The sequence below is a fragment of the Oncorhynchus tshawytscha genome, linkage group LG26, assembly GCF_018296145.1.
Source record: "Oncorhynchus tshawytscha isolate Ot180627B linkage group LG26, Otsh_v2.0, whole genome shotgun sequence".
Taxonomy (NCBI): domain Eukaryota; kingdom Metazoa; phylum Chordata; class Actinopteri; order Salmoniformes; family Salmonidae; genus Oncorhynchus; species Oncorhynchus tshawytscha.
In genome coordinates this window covers 51,168,055-51,184,977 of record NC_056454.1, presented here as the reverse complement: position 1 = coordinate 51,184,977, position 16,923 = coordinate 51,168,055, and the positions used below count along the sequence as shown (strand labels likewise).

Genomic DNA, 16,923 nt, shown 5'->3' with positions numbered 1-16,923 from the left:
GCCTCAAGCCAAACATCTCCAAGGAAACCACCCCAACACCCGACAGCCAAATACACAGATCAAGAGTGCCCATCTCTCACTCATCTACCCACCACAGACTAGCACACAGTTTGCTTCCCAAATGGAATGCACCGCTGTTGACCCGAGCCCTGTTGACCCGAGCCCTTTTGGTCCAAAAAAATGGTGTGCCATTTGTGACTAAACCTACACCCATCCAAGAGAGAAAATCAAGCAAAATCCTGCTCATCCTCCTCCCTCCTCTACAACCCCGTCCTCTCCTCTCCTCTCCTCTCCTCTCCTCTCCTCTCCTCTCCTCTCCTCTCCTCTCCTCTCCTCTCCTCTCCTCTCCTCTCCTCTCTCCTCTCCTCTCCCCTCCCTCCTCCCTCCTCTCCTCTCCTCTCCTCTCCTCTCCCTCTCCTCCTCTCCTCTCCTCTCCTCTCCTCTCCTCTCCTCTCCTCTCCTCTCCTCTCCTCTCCTCTCCTCTCCTCTACCTTACTCTACCCTCCACTACTCTCCTCTACCCTCCTCACCTCTACCCTCCTCTTCTCTACCCTCCTCTCCTCTATCCTCCTCTCCCATCCTCTCCTCTACCCTCATCTCCTCTACTCTACTCTACCCTCCTCTCCTCTCCAACTCCTCAACTCTATCCTCCTCTCCTCTACTCTACCCTACCCTCCTCTACTCTACCCTCCTCTACTCTAACCTCCTCTACCCTCCTCTCCTCTACTCTACTCTACCCTCCTCTCCTCTACCCTCCTCTACTCTACTCTACCCCCTCTACTCTCCTCTCCTCTACTCTACCCTCCTCTACTCTACCCTCCACACCTCCAACCTCCTCTCCTCTACTCTACCCTCCTCTGCTCTACCCTCCTCTCCTCTCCTCTACCCTCTTCTACTCTATCCTCCTCTCCTCTACCCTCCTCTCCTCTCCTCTACCCTCCTCTCCTCTCCTCTACCCTCCTCTCCTCTCCTCTACCCTCCTCTCCTCTATCCTCCTCTCCTCTACCCTCCTCTCCTCTCCTCTACCCTCCTCTTCTCTCCTCTACCCTCCTCTCCTCTATCCTCCTCTCCTCTACCCTCCTCTCCTCTCCTCTACCCTCCCCTACTCTACCCTCCTCTCCTCTCCTCTACCCTCCTCTTCTCTCCTCTACCCTCCTCTCCTCTACCCTCCCCTACTCTACCCTCCTCTCCTCTCCTCTACCCTCCTCTTCTCTCCTCTACCCTCCTCTCCTCTACCCTCCTCTCCTCTATCCTCCTCTCCTCTACCCTCCTCTCCTCTCCTCTACCCTCCCCTACTCTACCCTCCCTCTCCTCTCCTCTACCCTCCTCTTCTCTCCTCTACCCTCCTCTCCTCTACCCTCCTCTCCTCTCCTCTATCCTCCTCTCCTCTACCCTCCTCTCCTCTCCTCTACCCTCCTCTTCTCTCCTCTACCCTCCTCTCCTCTATCCTCCTCTCCTCTACCCTCCTCTCCTCTCCTCTACCCTCCCCTACTCTACCCTCCTCTCCTCTCCTCTACCCTCCCCTACTCTACCCTCCTCTCCTCTCCTCTCTTCTCCCCTCCTCTACCCTCCTCTCCTCTCCTCTACCCTCCTCTCATCTCCGCTACCCTCCTCTCCTCTACAATCCTCTCCTCTCCTCTACCATTCTCTCCTCTACCCTCCTCTCCTCTACTCTCCTCTACCCTCCTCTCCTCTCCTCTACCCTCCTCTCCTCTACTCTACCCTCCTCTCCTCTACCCTCCTCTTCTCTCCTCTACCCTCCTCTCCTCTCCTCTACTCTACCCTCCTCTCCTCTACCCTCCTCTCTCCTCCTCTCCTCTACCCTCCCCTACTCTACCCTCCTCTTCTCTCCTCTACCCTCCTCTCCTCTATCCTCCTCTCCTCTACCCTCCTCTCCTCTCCTCTACCCTCCCCTACTCTACCCTCCTCTCCTCTCCTCTACCCTCCTCTCCTCTCCCCTCCTCTACCCTCCTCTCCTCACCCCTCCTCTCAACTCTGCTACCCTCCTCTCCTCTACCCTCCTCTCCTCTTCTCTACCATTCTCTCCTCTACCCTCCTCTCCTTTACTCTCCTCTACTCTACCCTCCTCTCCTCTCTTCTCCCCTCCTTTCTTCTCCTCTCCTCTACCCTCCTCTACCCTCCTCTACTTTCCTCTACTCTCTTCTACTCTAATCTCATCTCCTCTAATCTCCTCTACCTCAGTAGAGTAGAGTTCAGCAGAGTAGTGTACAGTAGAGTGGAGTACAATAGAGTACAGTAGAGTACAGTAGATGTCAATACAGTAGAGTAGAGTAGAGTAGAGTAGAGTACAGTACAGTACAGTATAGTACAGTACAGTAGATGTCAATACAGTAGAGTAGAGTAGAGTAGATGTCAATACAGTAGAGTAGAGTAGAGTACAGTACAGTACAGTAGAGTACAGAGAGTAGAGTACAGTAGAGTAGAGTAGAGTAGAGTAGAGTAGAGTACAGCACAGTACAGTACAGTACAGTAGAGTACAGTAGAGTAGAGTACAGTAGAGTTCAGTAGAGTAGAGTAGAGTACAGTACAGTAGAGTACAGTAGAGTAGAGTACAGTAGAGTAGAGTACAGTACAGTACAGTACAGTAGAGTACAGTAGAGTAGAGTACAGTAGAGTACAGTAGAGTAGAGTACAGTAGAGTAGATTACAGTACAGTAGAGTACAGTAGAGTAGAGTACAGTACAGTACAGTAGAGTACAGTAGAGTAGAGTACAGTACAGTAGAGTGCAGTAGAGTAGATTACAGTACAGTACAGTAGAGTACAGTAGAGTACAGTACAGTAGAGTACAGTACAGTACAGTAGAGAACAGAAGAGTACAGTAGAGTGTTGTACAGTACAGGAGAGTGCAGTAGAATAGAGTACAGTGCAGTAGAATAGAGTACAGTACAGTACAGTAGAATAGAGTAGAGTGCCTTACAGTAGAGTGTTGTACATCACAGTGCCGTAGAATAGAGTACAGTACAGTACCTACAGCTGTACATACCCTAGTCTTCCAGTACCTACAGCTGTACATACCCTAGTCTTCCAGTACCTACAGCTGTACATACCCTAGTCTTCCAGTAGAGACAGCTGTACAAATCAAATCAAATCAAATCAAATTTTATTTGTCACATACACATGGTTAGCAGATGTTAATGCGAGTGTAGCGAAATGCTTGTGCTTCTAGTTCCGACTACCCTAGTCTTCCAGTACCTACAGCTGTACATACCCTAGCCTTCCAGTAGATACAGCTGTACATACCCTAGTCTTCCAGTACCTACAGCTGTACATACCCTAGCCTTCCAGTCCACTGAGCTGTACATACCCTAGTCTTCCAGTACCTATAGCTGTACATACCCTAGCCTTCCAGTAGAGACACCTGTACATACCCTAGCCTTCCAGTACCTACAGCTGTACATACCCTAGTCTTCCTGTACCTACAGCTGTACATACCCTAGTCTTCCAGTACCTACAGCTGTACATACCCTAGTCTTCCAGTACCTACAGCTGTACATACCCTAGTCTTCCAGTACCTATAGCTGTACATACCCTAGTCTTCCAGTACCTACAGCTGTACATACCCTAGTCTTCCAGTAGAGACAGCTGTACATACCCTAGTCTTCCAGTACTTCCTGTTGTACATACCCTAGTCTTCCAGTAGAGACAGCTGTACATACCCTATTCTTCCAGTACCTACAGCTGTACATACCCTAGTCTTCCAGTAGAGACAGCTGTACATACCCTAGTCTTCCAGTACCTACAGCTGTACATACCCTAGCCTTCCAGTAGATACAGCTGTACATACCCTAGTCTTCCAGTACCTACAGCTGTACATACCCTAGCCTTCCAGTCCACTGAGCTGTACATACCCTAGTCTTCCAGTACCTATAGCTGTACATACCCTAGCCTTCCAGTAGAGACACCTGTACATACCCTAGCCTTCCAGTACCTACAGCTGTACATACCCTAGCATTCCAGTAGAGACACCTGTACATACCCTAGCCTTCCAGTACCTACAGCTGTACATACCCTAGTCTTCCTGTACCTATAGCTGTACATACACTAGTCTTCCAGTACCTACAGCTGTACATACCCTAGTCTTCCAGTACCTATAGCTGTACATACCCTAGCCTTCCAGTACCTATAGCTGTACATACCCTAGTCTTCCAGTAGAGACAGCTGTACATACCCTAGTCTTCCAGTAGAGACAGCTGTACATACCCTAGTCTTCCAGTGGAGACAACTGTACATACCCTAGTATTCCAGTACCTACAGCTGTACATACCCTAGCCTTCCAGGACCTACAGCTCTACATACCAAAGTCTTCCAATACCTATAGCTGTACATACCCTGGTCTTCCAGTACCTATAGCTGTACATACCCTAGTCTTCCAGGACCTACAGCTGTACATACCCTAGCCTTCCAGGACCTACAGCTGTACATACCCTAGTCTTTCAGTACCTACAGCTCTACATACCCTAGTCTTCCAGTAGAGACAGCTGTACATACCCTAGTCTTCCAGTAGAGACAGCTGTACATACCCTAGTCTTCCAGTACCTCCAGCTGTACATACCCTAGTCTTCCAGTAGAGACAGCTGTACATACCCTATTCTTCCAGTACCTACAGCTGTACATACCCTAGTCTTCCAGTAGAGACAGCTGTACATACCCTAGTCTTCCAGTACCTACAGCTGTACATACCCTAGCCTTCCAGTAGATACAGCTGTACATACCCTAGTCTTCCAGTACCTACAGCTGTACATACCCTAGCCTTCCAGTCCACTGAGCTGTACATACCCTAGTCTTCCAGTACCTATAGCTGTACATACCCTAGCCTTCCAGTAGAGACACCTGTACATACCCTAGCCTTCCAGTACCTACAGCTGTACATACCCTAGCATTCCAGTAGAGACACCTGTACATACCCTAGACTTCCAGTACCTACAGCTGTACATACCCTAGTCTTCCTGTACCTACAGCTGTACATACCCTAGTCTTCCAGTACCTACAGCTGTACATACTCTAGTCTTCCAGTAGAGACAGCTGTACATACCCTAGTCTTCCAGTGGAGACAGCTGTACAAACCCCAGTCTTCCAGTAGAGACAGCTGTACATACCCTAGCCTTCCAGTAGATACAGCTGTACATACCCAAGTCTTCCAGTACCTACAGCTGTACATACCCTAGTCTTCCAGTACCTATAGCTGTACATACCCTAGCCTTCCACTACCTATAGCTGTACATACCCTAGTCTTCCAGTAGAGACAGCTGTACATACCCTAGTCTTCCAGTGGAGACAGCTGTACATACCCTAGTCTTCCACTACCTATAGCTGTACATACCCTAGTCTTCCAGTGGAGACAGCTGTACATACCCCAGTCTTCCAGTAGAGACAGCTGTACATACCCTAGTCTCGCAGTAGAGACAGGTGTACATACCCTAGCCTTCCAGTAGATACAGCTGTACATACCCAAGTCTTCCAGTAGAGACAACTGTGCATACCCTAGTATTCCAGTACCCACAGCTGTACATACCCTAGCCTTCCAGGACCTACAGCTCTACATACCCTAGTCTTCCAATACCTATAGCTGTACATACCCTGGTCTTCCAGTACCTATAGCTGTACATACCCTAGTCTTCCAGGACCTACAGCTGTACATACCCTAGCCTTCCAGGACCTACAGCTGTACATACCCTAGTCTTTCAGTACCTACAGCTCTACATACCCTAGTCTTCCAGTAGAGACAGCTGTACATACCCTAGTCTTCCAGTAGAGACAGCTGTGCATACCCTAGTCTTCCAGTACCTCCAGCTGTACATACCCTAGTCTTCCAGTAGAGACAGCTGTACATACCCTAGTCTTCCAGTACCTACAGCTGTACATACCCTAGTCTTCCAGTAGAGACAGCTGTACATACCCTAGTCTTCCAGTACCTCCAGTTGTACATACCCTAGTCTTCCAGTAGAGACAGCTGTACATACCCTATTCTTCCAGTACCTACAGCTGTACATACCCTAGTCTTCCAGTAGAGACAGCTGTACATACCCTAGTCTTCCAGTACCTACAGCTGTACATACCCTAGCCTTCCAGTAGATACAGCTGTACATACCCTAGCCTTCCAGTACCTACAGCTGTACATACCCTAGCCTTCCAGTAGAGACACCTGTACATACCCTAGCCTTCCAGTACCTACAGCTGTACATACCCTAGCATTCCAGTAGAGACACCTGTACATACCCTAGTCTTCCAGTAGATACAGCTGTACATACCCTAGTCTTCCAGTACCTACAGCTGTACATACCCTAGTCTTCCAGTAGAGACAGCTGTACATACCCTAGTCTTCCAGTACCTACAGCTGTACATACCCTAGTCTTCCAGTACCTATAGCTGTACATACCCTAGTCTTCCAGTAGAGACAGCATACATACCCTAGTCTCGCAGTATAGACAGGTGTACATACCCTAGCCTTCCAGTAGATACAGCTGTACATACCCAAGTCTTCCAGTAGAGACAGCTGTACATACCCTAGCCGTCCAGTACCTACAGCTGTACATACCCTAGTCTTCTAGTAGAGACAGCTGTACATACCCTAGCCTTCGAGTACCTACAGCTGTACATACCCTAGCCTTCCAGTAGAGACACCTGTACATACCCTAGTATTCCAGTACCTACAGCTGTACATACCCTAGCATTCCAGTAGAGGCACCTGTACATACCCTAGCCTTCCAGTACCTACAGCTGTACATACCCTAGTCTTCCTGTACCTACAGCTGTACATACCCTAGTCTTCCTGTACCTACAGCTGTACATACCCTAGTCTTCCAGTACCTACAGCTGTACATACTCTAGTCTTCCAGTAGAGACAGCTGTACATACCCTAGTCTTCCAGTGGAGACAGCTGTACATACCCCAGTCTTCCAGTAGAGACAGCTGTACATACCCTGGTCTCGCAGTAGAGACAGGTGTACATACCCTAGCCTTCCAGTAGATACAGCTGTACATACCCAAGTCTTCCAGTACCTACAGCTGTACATACCCTAGTCTTCCAGTACCTATAGCTGTACATACCCTAGCCTTCCAGTACCTATAGCTGTACATACCCTAGTCTTCCAGTAGAGACAGCTGTACATACCCTAGTCTTCCAGTGGAGACAGCTGTACATACCCCAGTCTTCCAGTAGAGACAGCTGTACATACCCTAGTCTCGCAGTAGAGACAGGTGTACATACCCTAGCCTTCCAGTAGATACAGCTGTACATACCCAAGTCTTCCAGTAGAGACAGCTGTACATACCCTAGCCATCCAGTACCTACAGCTGTACATACCCTAGTCTTCTAGTAGAGACAGCTGTACATACCCTAGCCTTCGAGTACATACAGCTGTACATACCCTAGCCTTCCAGTAGAGACACCTGTACATACCCTAGTATTCCAGTACCTACAGCTGTACATACCCTAGCCTTCCAGGACCTACAGCTGTACATACCCTAGTCTTCCAGTACCTACAGCTCTACATACCCTAGTCTTCCAGTAGAGACAGCTGTACATACCCTAGTCTTCCAGTAGAGACAGCTGTACATACCCTAGTCTTCCAGTAGAGACAGCTGTATATACCCTAGTCTTCCAGTAGAGACAGCTGTACATACCCTAGTCTTCCAGTAGAGACAGCTGTACATACCCTAATCTTCCAGTACCTACAGCTCTACATACCCTAGTCTTCCAGTAGAGAATGTTGTACATACCCTAGTCTTCAAGGACCTACAGCTGTACATAACCTAGTCTTCCAGTACCTACAGCTGTACATACCCTAGTCTTCCAGTAGAGACAGCTGTACATACCCTAGTCTTCCAGTACCTACAGCTGTACATACCCTAGCCTTCCAGGATAAAAAACAGCTGTACATACCCTAGTCTTCCAGTAGAGACAGTTGTACATACCCTAGTCTTCCAGGACCTACAGCTGTACATACCCTAGTCTTCCAGTAGAGACAGTTGTACATTCCCTAGTCTTCAAAGACCTACAGCTGTACATACCCTAGCCTTCCAGGACCTACAGCTGTACATACCCTAGTCTTCCAGGACCTACAGCTGTACATACCCTAGTCTTCCAGTACCTACAGGTGTACATACCCTAGCCTTCCAGGACCTACAGCTGTACATACCCTAGTCTTCCAGTACCTACAGCTGTACACACCCTAGTCTTCCAGTAGATACAGCTGTACATACCCTAGTCTTCCAGTACCTACAGCTGTACATACCCTAGTCTTCCAGTACCTACAGCTGTACATACCCTAGTCTTCCAGTACCTACAGCTGTACATACCCTAGTCTTCCAGTACCTACAGCTGTACATACCCTAGTCTTCCAGTACCTACAGCTGTACATACCCTAGTCTTCCAGGACCTACAGCTGTACATACCATAGCCTTCCAGGACCTACAGCTGTACATACCCTATTCTTCCAGTACCTACAGCTGTACATACCCTAGTCTTCCAGTACCTACAGCTCTACATACCCTAGTCTTCCAGTACCTACAGCTCTACATACCCTAGTCTTCCAGTAGAGACAGCTGTACATACCCTAGTCTTCCAGTACCTACAGCTCTACATACCCTAGTCTTCCAGTACCTACAGCTCTACATACCCTAGTCTTCCAGTAGAGACAGCTGTACATACCCTAGTCTTCCAGTAGAGACAGCTGTACATACCCTAGTCTTCCAGTACCTCCAGCTGTACATACCCTAGTCTTCCAGTAGAGACAGCTGTACATACCCTAGTCTTCCAGTACCTACAGCTGTACATACCCTAGTCTTCCAGTAGAGACAGGTGTACATATCCTAGTCTTCCAGGACCTACAGCTGTACATACCCTAGTCTTCCAGTAGAGACAGCTGTACATACCCTAGTCTTCCAGTAGAGACAGCTGTACATACCCTAGTCTTCCAGTACCTCCAGCTGTACATACCCTAGTCTTCCAGTAGAGCCAGTTGTACATACCCTGGTCTTCAAGGACCTACAGCTGTACATACCCTAGTCTTCCAGTAGAGACAGTTGTACATAACCTAGTCTTCCAGGACCTACAGCTGTACATACCCTAGTCTTCCAGTAGAGACAGCTGTACATACCCTAGTCTTCCAGTACCTACAGCTGTACATACCCTAGCCTTCCAGGATAAAAAACAGCTGTACATACCCTAGTCTTCCAGTAGAGACAGTTGTACATACCCTAGTCTTCCAGGACCTACAGCTGTACATACCCTAGTCTTCCAGTAGAGACAGTTGTACATTCCCTAGTCTTCAAAGACCTACAGCTGTACATACCCTAGCCTTCCAGGACCTACAGCTGTACATACCCTAGTCTTCCAGGACCTACAGCTGTACATACCCTAGTCTTCCAGTACCTACAGGTGTACATACCCTAGCCTTCCAGGACCTACAGCTGTACATACCCTAGTCTTCCAGTACCTACAGCTGTACATACCCTAGTCTTCCAGTAGATACAGCTGTACATACCCTAGTCTTCCAGTACCTACAGCTGTACATACCCTAGTCTTCCAGTACCTACAGCTGTACATACCCTAGTCTTCCAGTACCTACAGCTGTACATACCCTAGTCTTCCAGTACCTACAGCTGTACATACCCTAGTCTTCCAGTACCTACAGCTGTACATACCCTAGTCTTCCAGGACCTACAGCTGTACATACCATAGCCTTCCAGGACCTACAGCTGTACATACCCTATTCTTCCAGTACCTACAGCTGTACATACCCTAGTCTTCCAGTACCTACAGCTCTACATACCCTAGTCTTCCAGTACCTACAGCTCTACATACCCTAGTCTTCCAGTAGAGACAGCTGTACATACCCTAGTCTTCCAGTACCTACAGCTCTACATACCCTAGTCTTCCAGTACCTACAGCTCTACATACCCTAGTCTTCCAGTAGAGACAGCTGTACATACCCTAGTCTTCCAGTAGAGACAGCTGTACATACCCTAGTCTTCCAGTACCTCCAGCTGTACATACCCTAGTCTTCCAGTAGAGACAGCTGTACATACCCTAGTCTTCCAGTACCTACAGCTGTACATACCCTAGTCTTCCAGTAGAGACAGTTGTACATATCCTAGTCTTCCAGGACCTACAGCTGTACATACCCTAGTCTTCCAGTAGAGACAGCTGTACATACCCTAGTCTTCCAGTAGAGACAGCTGTACATACCCTAGTCTTCCAGTACCTCCAGCTGTACATACCCTAGTCTTCCAGTAGAGCCAGTTGTACATACCCTGGTCTTCAAGGACCTACAGCTGTACATACCCTAGTCTTCCAGTAGAGACAGTTGTACATACCCTAGTCTTCCAGGACCTACAGCTGTACATACCCTAGTCTTCCAGTAGAGACAGTTGTACATAGCCTAGTCTTCAAGGACGTACAGCTGTACATACCCTAGTCTTCCAGTACCTACAGCTGTACATACCCTAGTCTTCCAGTAGAGACAGCTGTACATACCCTAGTCTTCCAGTACCTACAGCTGTACATACCCTAGCCTTCCAGGATCTACAGCTGTACATATCCTAGTCTTCCAGTAGAGACAGCTGTACATACCCTAGTCTTCCAGTACCTACAGCTGTACATACCCTAGTCTTCCAGTAGAGACAGCTGTACATACCCTAGTCTTCCAGTACCTACAGCTGTACATACCCTAGACACCTGGTACATACAAAACCCTAATGCACATGAGGGCACTACCTTCTCTGAGTTTGTACACAGATATAATGGAACAACAAATATTTCACAGTACTGAAAATATAAAAGCTAATTCAAAACATTAGCGTGTTTCTTTAAGACTCTGTTCACCTGTTTATATGTAGAGACAACAACACAATGGGACATAACGGGATGGATGCTTGACCTCAGACATGCAGGGACACATGCTCTGATCATAATGCTGGGATGCATTATGTTGGTAACAGTAGCGTCCCAATTCCCACCGATATAATAACCTCGGGAACAAGTTCAATACCAACAAACTGAAAACCCGGAGGCAATTTCTCCTCTGTTTCCTTCTACCTAAACAAGATTCAGATGCAGTTTTGGAACAGCATAGTCATCAGTTTAAGACTATGAATGGAATTGTATCACATAATAGAATCAGGTAAATTAGTGTTTATGGACCAGTGTCGTAACTGCAAGCTGGGTCGGAGCGACAAGCAGGAAGCAACACATATTCATACAGGAAGTAGACGAACGTTCGCACAGGAAACAGGAAGTAGTCAAAGATAACAAGGCCAACTCACCAGTCATGTCAGGAGGGAATGCAGCGAATGGTTCTGAAAGAAAGAGAAGGACTAAATTGTATTAAAAAGGCAATGCCATTCTGATCAACATACTACAGCAGACTGAGAGGAAGGTGAGACTGAGAGGATGGTGAGACTGAGAGGAAGGTGAGACTGAGAGGAAGGTGAGACTGAGAGGAAGGTGAGACTGAGAGGATGGTGAGACTGAGAGGAAGGTGAGACTGAGAGGAAGGTGAGACTGAGAGGATGGTGAGACTGAGAGGAAGGTGAGACTGAGAGGAAGGTGAGACTGAGAGGAAGGTGAGACTGAGAGGAAGGTGAGACTGAGAGGAAGGTGACTAACCCCAGTAGTTTGACTGTGAGACTGAGAGGAGAGAGCGAAGAGAGGAGAACTGAGATTTGCAGCTGTTTATTGGCTGCTGAGGGAGAGGAGGAGGAGGAGGAGGAGGAGGGGGGGAGAGGAGGAGGGGGAGAGGAGGGGGATGAGGAGGGGGAGAGGAGGAGGAGGAGGAGGGGGAGAGGAGGAGGAGGGGGAGAGGAGGAGGAGGAGGGGAGGGAGGAGGAGGAGGAGGATGAGGAGGAGGAGGAGGATGGGGAGAGGAGGAGGAGGGGGAGAGGAGGAGGAGGAGGAGGAGGAGGAGGGGGAGAGGAGGAGGAGGGGGAGAGGGAGGAGGAGGAGGAGGAGAGGAGGTGGAGGAGGAGGGGGAGAGGAGGAGGAGGAGGAGGAGGGGGAGGAGAGGAGGAGGAGGGGAGGGGGAGGGAGGAGGAGGAGGAGGGGAGGGAGGAGGAGGAGGAGGGGGAGGGGGGAGGAGGAGGAGGGAGGAGAGGAGGAGGAGGGGGAGGAGAGGAGGAGGAGGGGGAGAGGAGGAGGAGGAGGAGGAGGAGGAGGAGGGAGGAGAGGAGGTCTGATGGAACATATCATAAGACCTATTTAGAACAAGGATCTGTGGAATGAATGGGTGGATTACTGAGACAATTAACCAGAGCAGCAGACACAGGCGGGTTGGTATCTCTTGGCAGGACTGACTGGGCTGACGTTGTGTTGCAATAGATGAACTGTGTCTGAGAGGGAGTCTTGTCTACCTTACTGTGTCTGAGAGGTAGTCTAGTCTACTGTACTGTGTCTGAGAGGTAGTCTAGTCTACTGTACTGTGTCTGAGAGGTAGTCTAGTCTACTGTACTGTGTCTGAGAGGGAGTCTAGTCTACTGTACTGTGTCTGAGAGGTAGTCTAGTCTACTGTACTGTGTTTGAGAGGTAGTCTAGTCTACTGTACTGTGTCTGAGAGGTAGTCTAGTCTACTGTACTGTGTCTGAGAAGGAGTCTAGTCTACTGTACTGTGTCTGAGAGGTAGTCTAGTCTACTGTACTGTGTCTGAGAAGGAGTCTAGTCTACTGTACTGTGTCTGAGAGGTAGTCTAGTCTACTGTACTGTGTCTGAGAGGTAGTCTAGTCTACTGTACTGTGTCTGAGAGGTAGTCTAGCCTTCTGTACTGTGTCTGAGAGGGAAGTAGTCTAGCCTACTGTACTGTGTCTGAGAGAGAGGTAGTCTAGTCTACTGTACTGTGTCTGAGAGGTAGTCTAGTCTACTGTACTGTGTCTGAGAGGTAGTCTAGCCTATTGTACTGTGTCCGAGAGGTAGTCTAGCCTACTGTACTGTGTCTGAGAGAGTGTCTAGTCTACTGTACTGTGTCTGAGAGGTAGTCTAGCCTATTGTACTGTGTCTGAGAGGTAGTCTAGCCTACTGTACTGTGTCTGAGAGGTAGTCTAGTCTACTGTACTGTGTCTGAGAGGTAGTCTAGCCTATTGTACTGTGTCTGAGAGGTAGTCTAGTCTACTGTACTGTGTCTGAGAGGTAGTCTAGTCTACTGTACTGTGTCTGAGAGGTAGTCTAGCCTATTGTACTGTGTCTGAGAGGTAGTCTAGCCTACTGTACTGTGTCTGAGAGGTAGTCTAGTCTACTGTACTGTGTCTGAGAGGTAGTCTAGTCTACTGTACTGTGTCTGAGAGGTAGTCTAGCCTATTGTACTGTGTCTGAGAGGTAGTCTAGCCTACTGTACTGTGTCTGAGAGGTAGTCTAGTCTACTGTACTGTGTCTGAGAGGTAGTCTAGCCTATTGTACTGTGTCTGAGAGGTAGTCTAGTCTACTGTACTGTGTCTGAGAGGTAGTCTAGTCTACTGTACTGTGTCTGAGAGGTAGTCTAGCCTATTGTACTGTGTCTGAGAGGTAGTCTAGTCTACTGTACTGTGTCTGAGAGGTAGTATAGTCTACTGTACTGTGTCTGAGAGGTAGTCTAGTCTACTGTACTGTGTCTGAGAGGTAGTCTAGTCTACTGTACTGTGTCTGAGAGGTAGTCTAGTCTACTGTACTGTGTCTGAGAGGTAGTCTAGTCTACTGTACTGTGTCTGAGAGGTAGTCTAGCCTACTGTACTGTGTCTGAGAGGTAGTCTAGCCTACTGTACTGTGTCTGAGAGGTAGTCTAGTCTACTGTACTGTGTCTGAGAGGTAGTCTAGTCTACTGTACTGTGTCTGAGAGGTAGTCTAGCCTATTGTACTGTGTCTGAGAGGTAGTCTAGCCTACTGTACTGTGTCTGAGAGGTAGTCTAGCCTATTGTACTGTGTCTGAGAGGTAGTCTAGCCTACTGTACTGTGTCTGAGAGGGAGTCTAGTAATTCCCTCTGATGACAGTGGAAGACTGTGTTAACCAAGAAGAGAGAAGAGGGAGAAAGATGTCATGAAATATAGATTAGAATCATAGTGTAGGCGCATGGCCTACTTTCATGGTTCTGTGAACGGAACATTTATACCAGTTTTCTCCTCTCTTTTTTTCCCCTTTTTGTGAACTTGACTTGGGGACCATGTAGAGAGATGCAGAGCCAGAAAGAACGTCCCCTTTAATGAATGAGTTGGTAGAGCATAGTGCCTGCAATGCCAGGGTTGTGGGTTCGATTCCCACGGGGGGGTATCATGAATGAGAGGGTATGACTGAAGAGGGAGGGTGTGTGTCTGTTAACCCGGGGACGGTTTGCAGCCTCATGTAACTGGTGGTAATCAGTCTCCTGCTCGCCAAGGTCAAAACAGACGTGAGGATGCGCTTACGGGTGCACTGTTCCAGCTCAGTACTGGAGCTCATGTGGATGTTGTCGATCCAGATGTGTCCTCGGTTGCTGTGCTCAAAGAAGCCCTCAATCACCACCTTGACAGAGAGAAAAGAAGATTACAAACTTCATTATTATCTCTGTGAAATAAATGAACTGTCACTAATCAAGAACACTAGTACTACGGTCTGTGGGTTCGGTCTGTGTACCTGGTACTCTTTGGGTGACTGGGGCAGGATGGTGCGACCCTCCTTCCACACGGATCCCTGGTCTCCTCTGAGGGCCCAGAGCAGAGTCTCCTCCCGGTCGTTGTCTCTGATGAGGATCCTGAGGGACCCCAGGCCCTGGTTCTCGGGCCCCTGGAGCTGGTAGTTGAAGAGCAGGCACAGCGGCCCTCTCTCAGGCCCCACAGCGGGGCTCACCAGACGGGCTCGCTGCCTCTCTGTCCTGGGGCTGGCCTCGATGTGGAGGAAGTTGCCCACGTCTGAAGGAACACAGAGGAATCAGAGTTAGCTAGTGTCCCCTAGCTATCAATAAAATATGGAGTGTCCCCTAGCTATCAATAACATATGGAGTGTCCCCTAGCTATCAATACAGTAGGGAGTGTCCCCTAGCCATCAATACAGTAGGGAGTGTCCCCTAATCATCAATACAGTAGGGAGTGTCCCCTTGCCATCAATACAATAGGGAGTGTCCCCTAATCATCAATACAGTAGGGAGTGTCCCCTTGCCATAAATACAGTAGGGAGTGTCCCCTAATCATCAATACAGTAGGGAGTGTCCCTTTGCCATCAATACAGTAGGGAGTGTCCCCTGGCCATCAATACAGTAGGGAGTGTCCCCTGGCCATCAATACAGTAGGGAGTGTCCCCTGGCCATCAATACAGTAGGGAGTGTCCCCTTGCCATCAATACAGTAGGGAGTGTCCCTTTGCCATAAATACAGTAGGGAGTGTCCCCTGGCCATAAATACAGTAGGGAGTGTCCCCTGGCCATCAATACAGTAGGGAGTGTCCCTTTGCCATCAACACAGTAGGGAGTGTCCCCTAATCATCAATACAGTAGGGAGTGTCCCCTAATCATCAATACAGTAGGGAGTGTCCCCTAATCATCAATACAGTAGGGAGTGTCCCCTGGCCATCAATACAGTAGGGAGTGTCCCCTAATCATCAATACAGTAGGGAGTGTCCCCTTGCCATCAATACAGTAGGGAGTGTCCCCTAATCATCAATACAGTAGGGAGTGTCCCCTAATCATCAATACAGTAGGGAGTGTCCCCTGGCCATCAATACAGTAGGGAGTGTCCCCTTGCTTGGCTAATGCTTGGCTATGAAAAGCCAACTGACATTTGCTCCTGATGTACTAACCTGTTGTACCCTTTACAACCCTGCTGGTCATCTATGAACATTTGAACATCTTGGCCATGTTCTGTTATAATCTCCACCCGGCACAGCCAGAAGAGGACTGGCCACCCCACATAGTATGGTTCCTCTCTAGGTTTCTTCCTAGGTTCCTGCCTTTCTAGGGAGTTTTTCCTAGCCAACGTGCTTCTACACCTGCATTGCTTGCTGTTTGGGGGTTTAGGCTGGGTTTCTGTACAGCACTTTGAGATATCAGCTGATGTAAGAAGGGCTTTATAAATACATTTGATTGATTGATTGATAGCCTGTCTTCTCTCAAGAACCGGGTCTGCCTACGACTGTGTCTCTTAATAACAAGGTTATGCTCACTGTGTCTGTACATAGTCAATGGTTTTCTTAATGTTTGGTCAGTCAAAGTGGTCAGGTAACCTTTCACTGTGTGCTCACTGTTTAGGGCCAGATTGCATTCTAATTTGATCTGTTTTTGAGCACCATTATTTTGGTCTTACTGAGATTTACTGTCATGGCCCAGGTCTGTCAGGGCCCAGGTCTGTCAGGGCCCAGGTCTGTCAGGGCCCACGTCTGTCAGGGCCCAGGTCTGTCAGGGTCCAGGTCTGTCAGGGTCCAGGTCTGTCAGGGCCCAGGTCTGTCAGGGCCCAGGTCTGTCAGGGTCCAGGTCTGTCAGGGTCCAGGTCTGTCAGGGACCAAGTCTGTCAGGGCCCAGGTCTGTCAGGGCCCAGGTCTGTCAGGGCCCAGGTCTGTAAGGGCCCAGGTCTGTCAGGGCCCAGGTCTGTCAGGGCCCAGGTCTGTCAGGGCCCAGGTCTGTCAGGGCCCAGGTATGTCAGAATCTGTGCAGAAGATCTAGGTGCTGCTGTGGACCCTCCTTGGTTGGTGACAGAAGCACCAGATCATCAGCAAACAGTAGACATTTGACTTCTCTCTGTCTCTTCATCTTCCTCTCTCTCTGTCTCTCTCTCTCTCTGTCTCTCTCTCTCTCTGTCTCTCGGTCTCTCTGTCTCTCTCTGTTTCTCTCTCTGTCTCTCTCTCTGTTTCTCTCTCTCTCTGTCTCTCTCTCTGTTTCTCTCTCTCTCTGTTTCTCTCTCTCTCTGTTTCTCTCTCTCTCTGTCTCTCTCTCTCTCTCTGTGTCTCTCGTTCTCTCTCTGTCTCTGTCTCTCTGTCT

General features: G+C 48.8%; 1 protein-coding gene across 3 annotated transcripts in view; it reads right to left on the bottom strand.

Annotated features, from left to right (window-relative positions):
• Nucleotides 1–16,923, bottom strand: part of nrp2b (neuropilin 2b) — a 232,944-nt gene that overhangs the window by 37,801 nt on the left and 178,220 nt on the right. For all 3 annotated transcript variants that reach the window (XM_042306811.1, XM_042306812.1, XM_042306813.1), the window contains exons 14-16: nt 14,593–14,867; nt 14,385–14,481; nt 11,288–11,320 (exon numbers count right to left, since the gene is read on the bottom strand). In XM_042306811.1, coding sequence (XP_042162745.1) covers nt 11,288–11,320; nt 14,385–14,481; nt 14,593–14,867 — 405 coding nt within the window. The remainder of the gene's footprint in view (nt 1–11,287; nt 11,321–14,384; nt 14,482–14,592; nt 14,868–16,923) is intronic.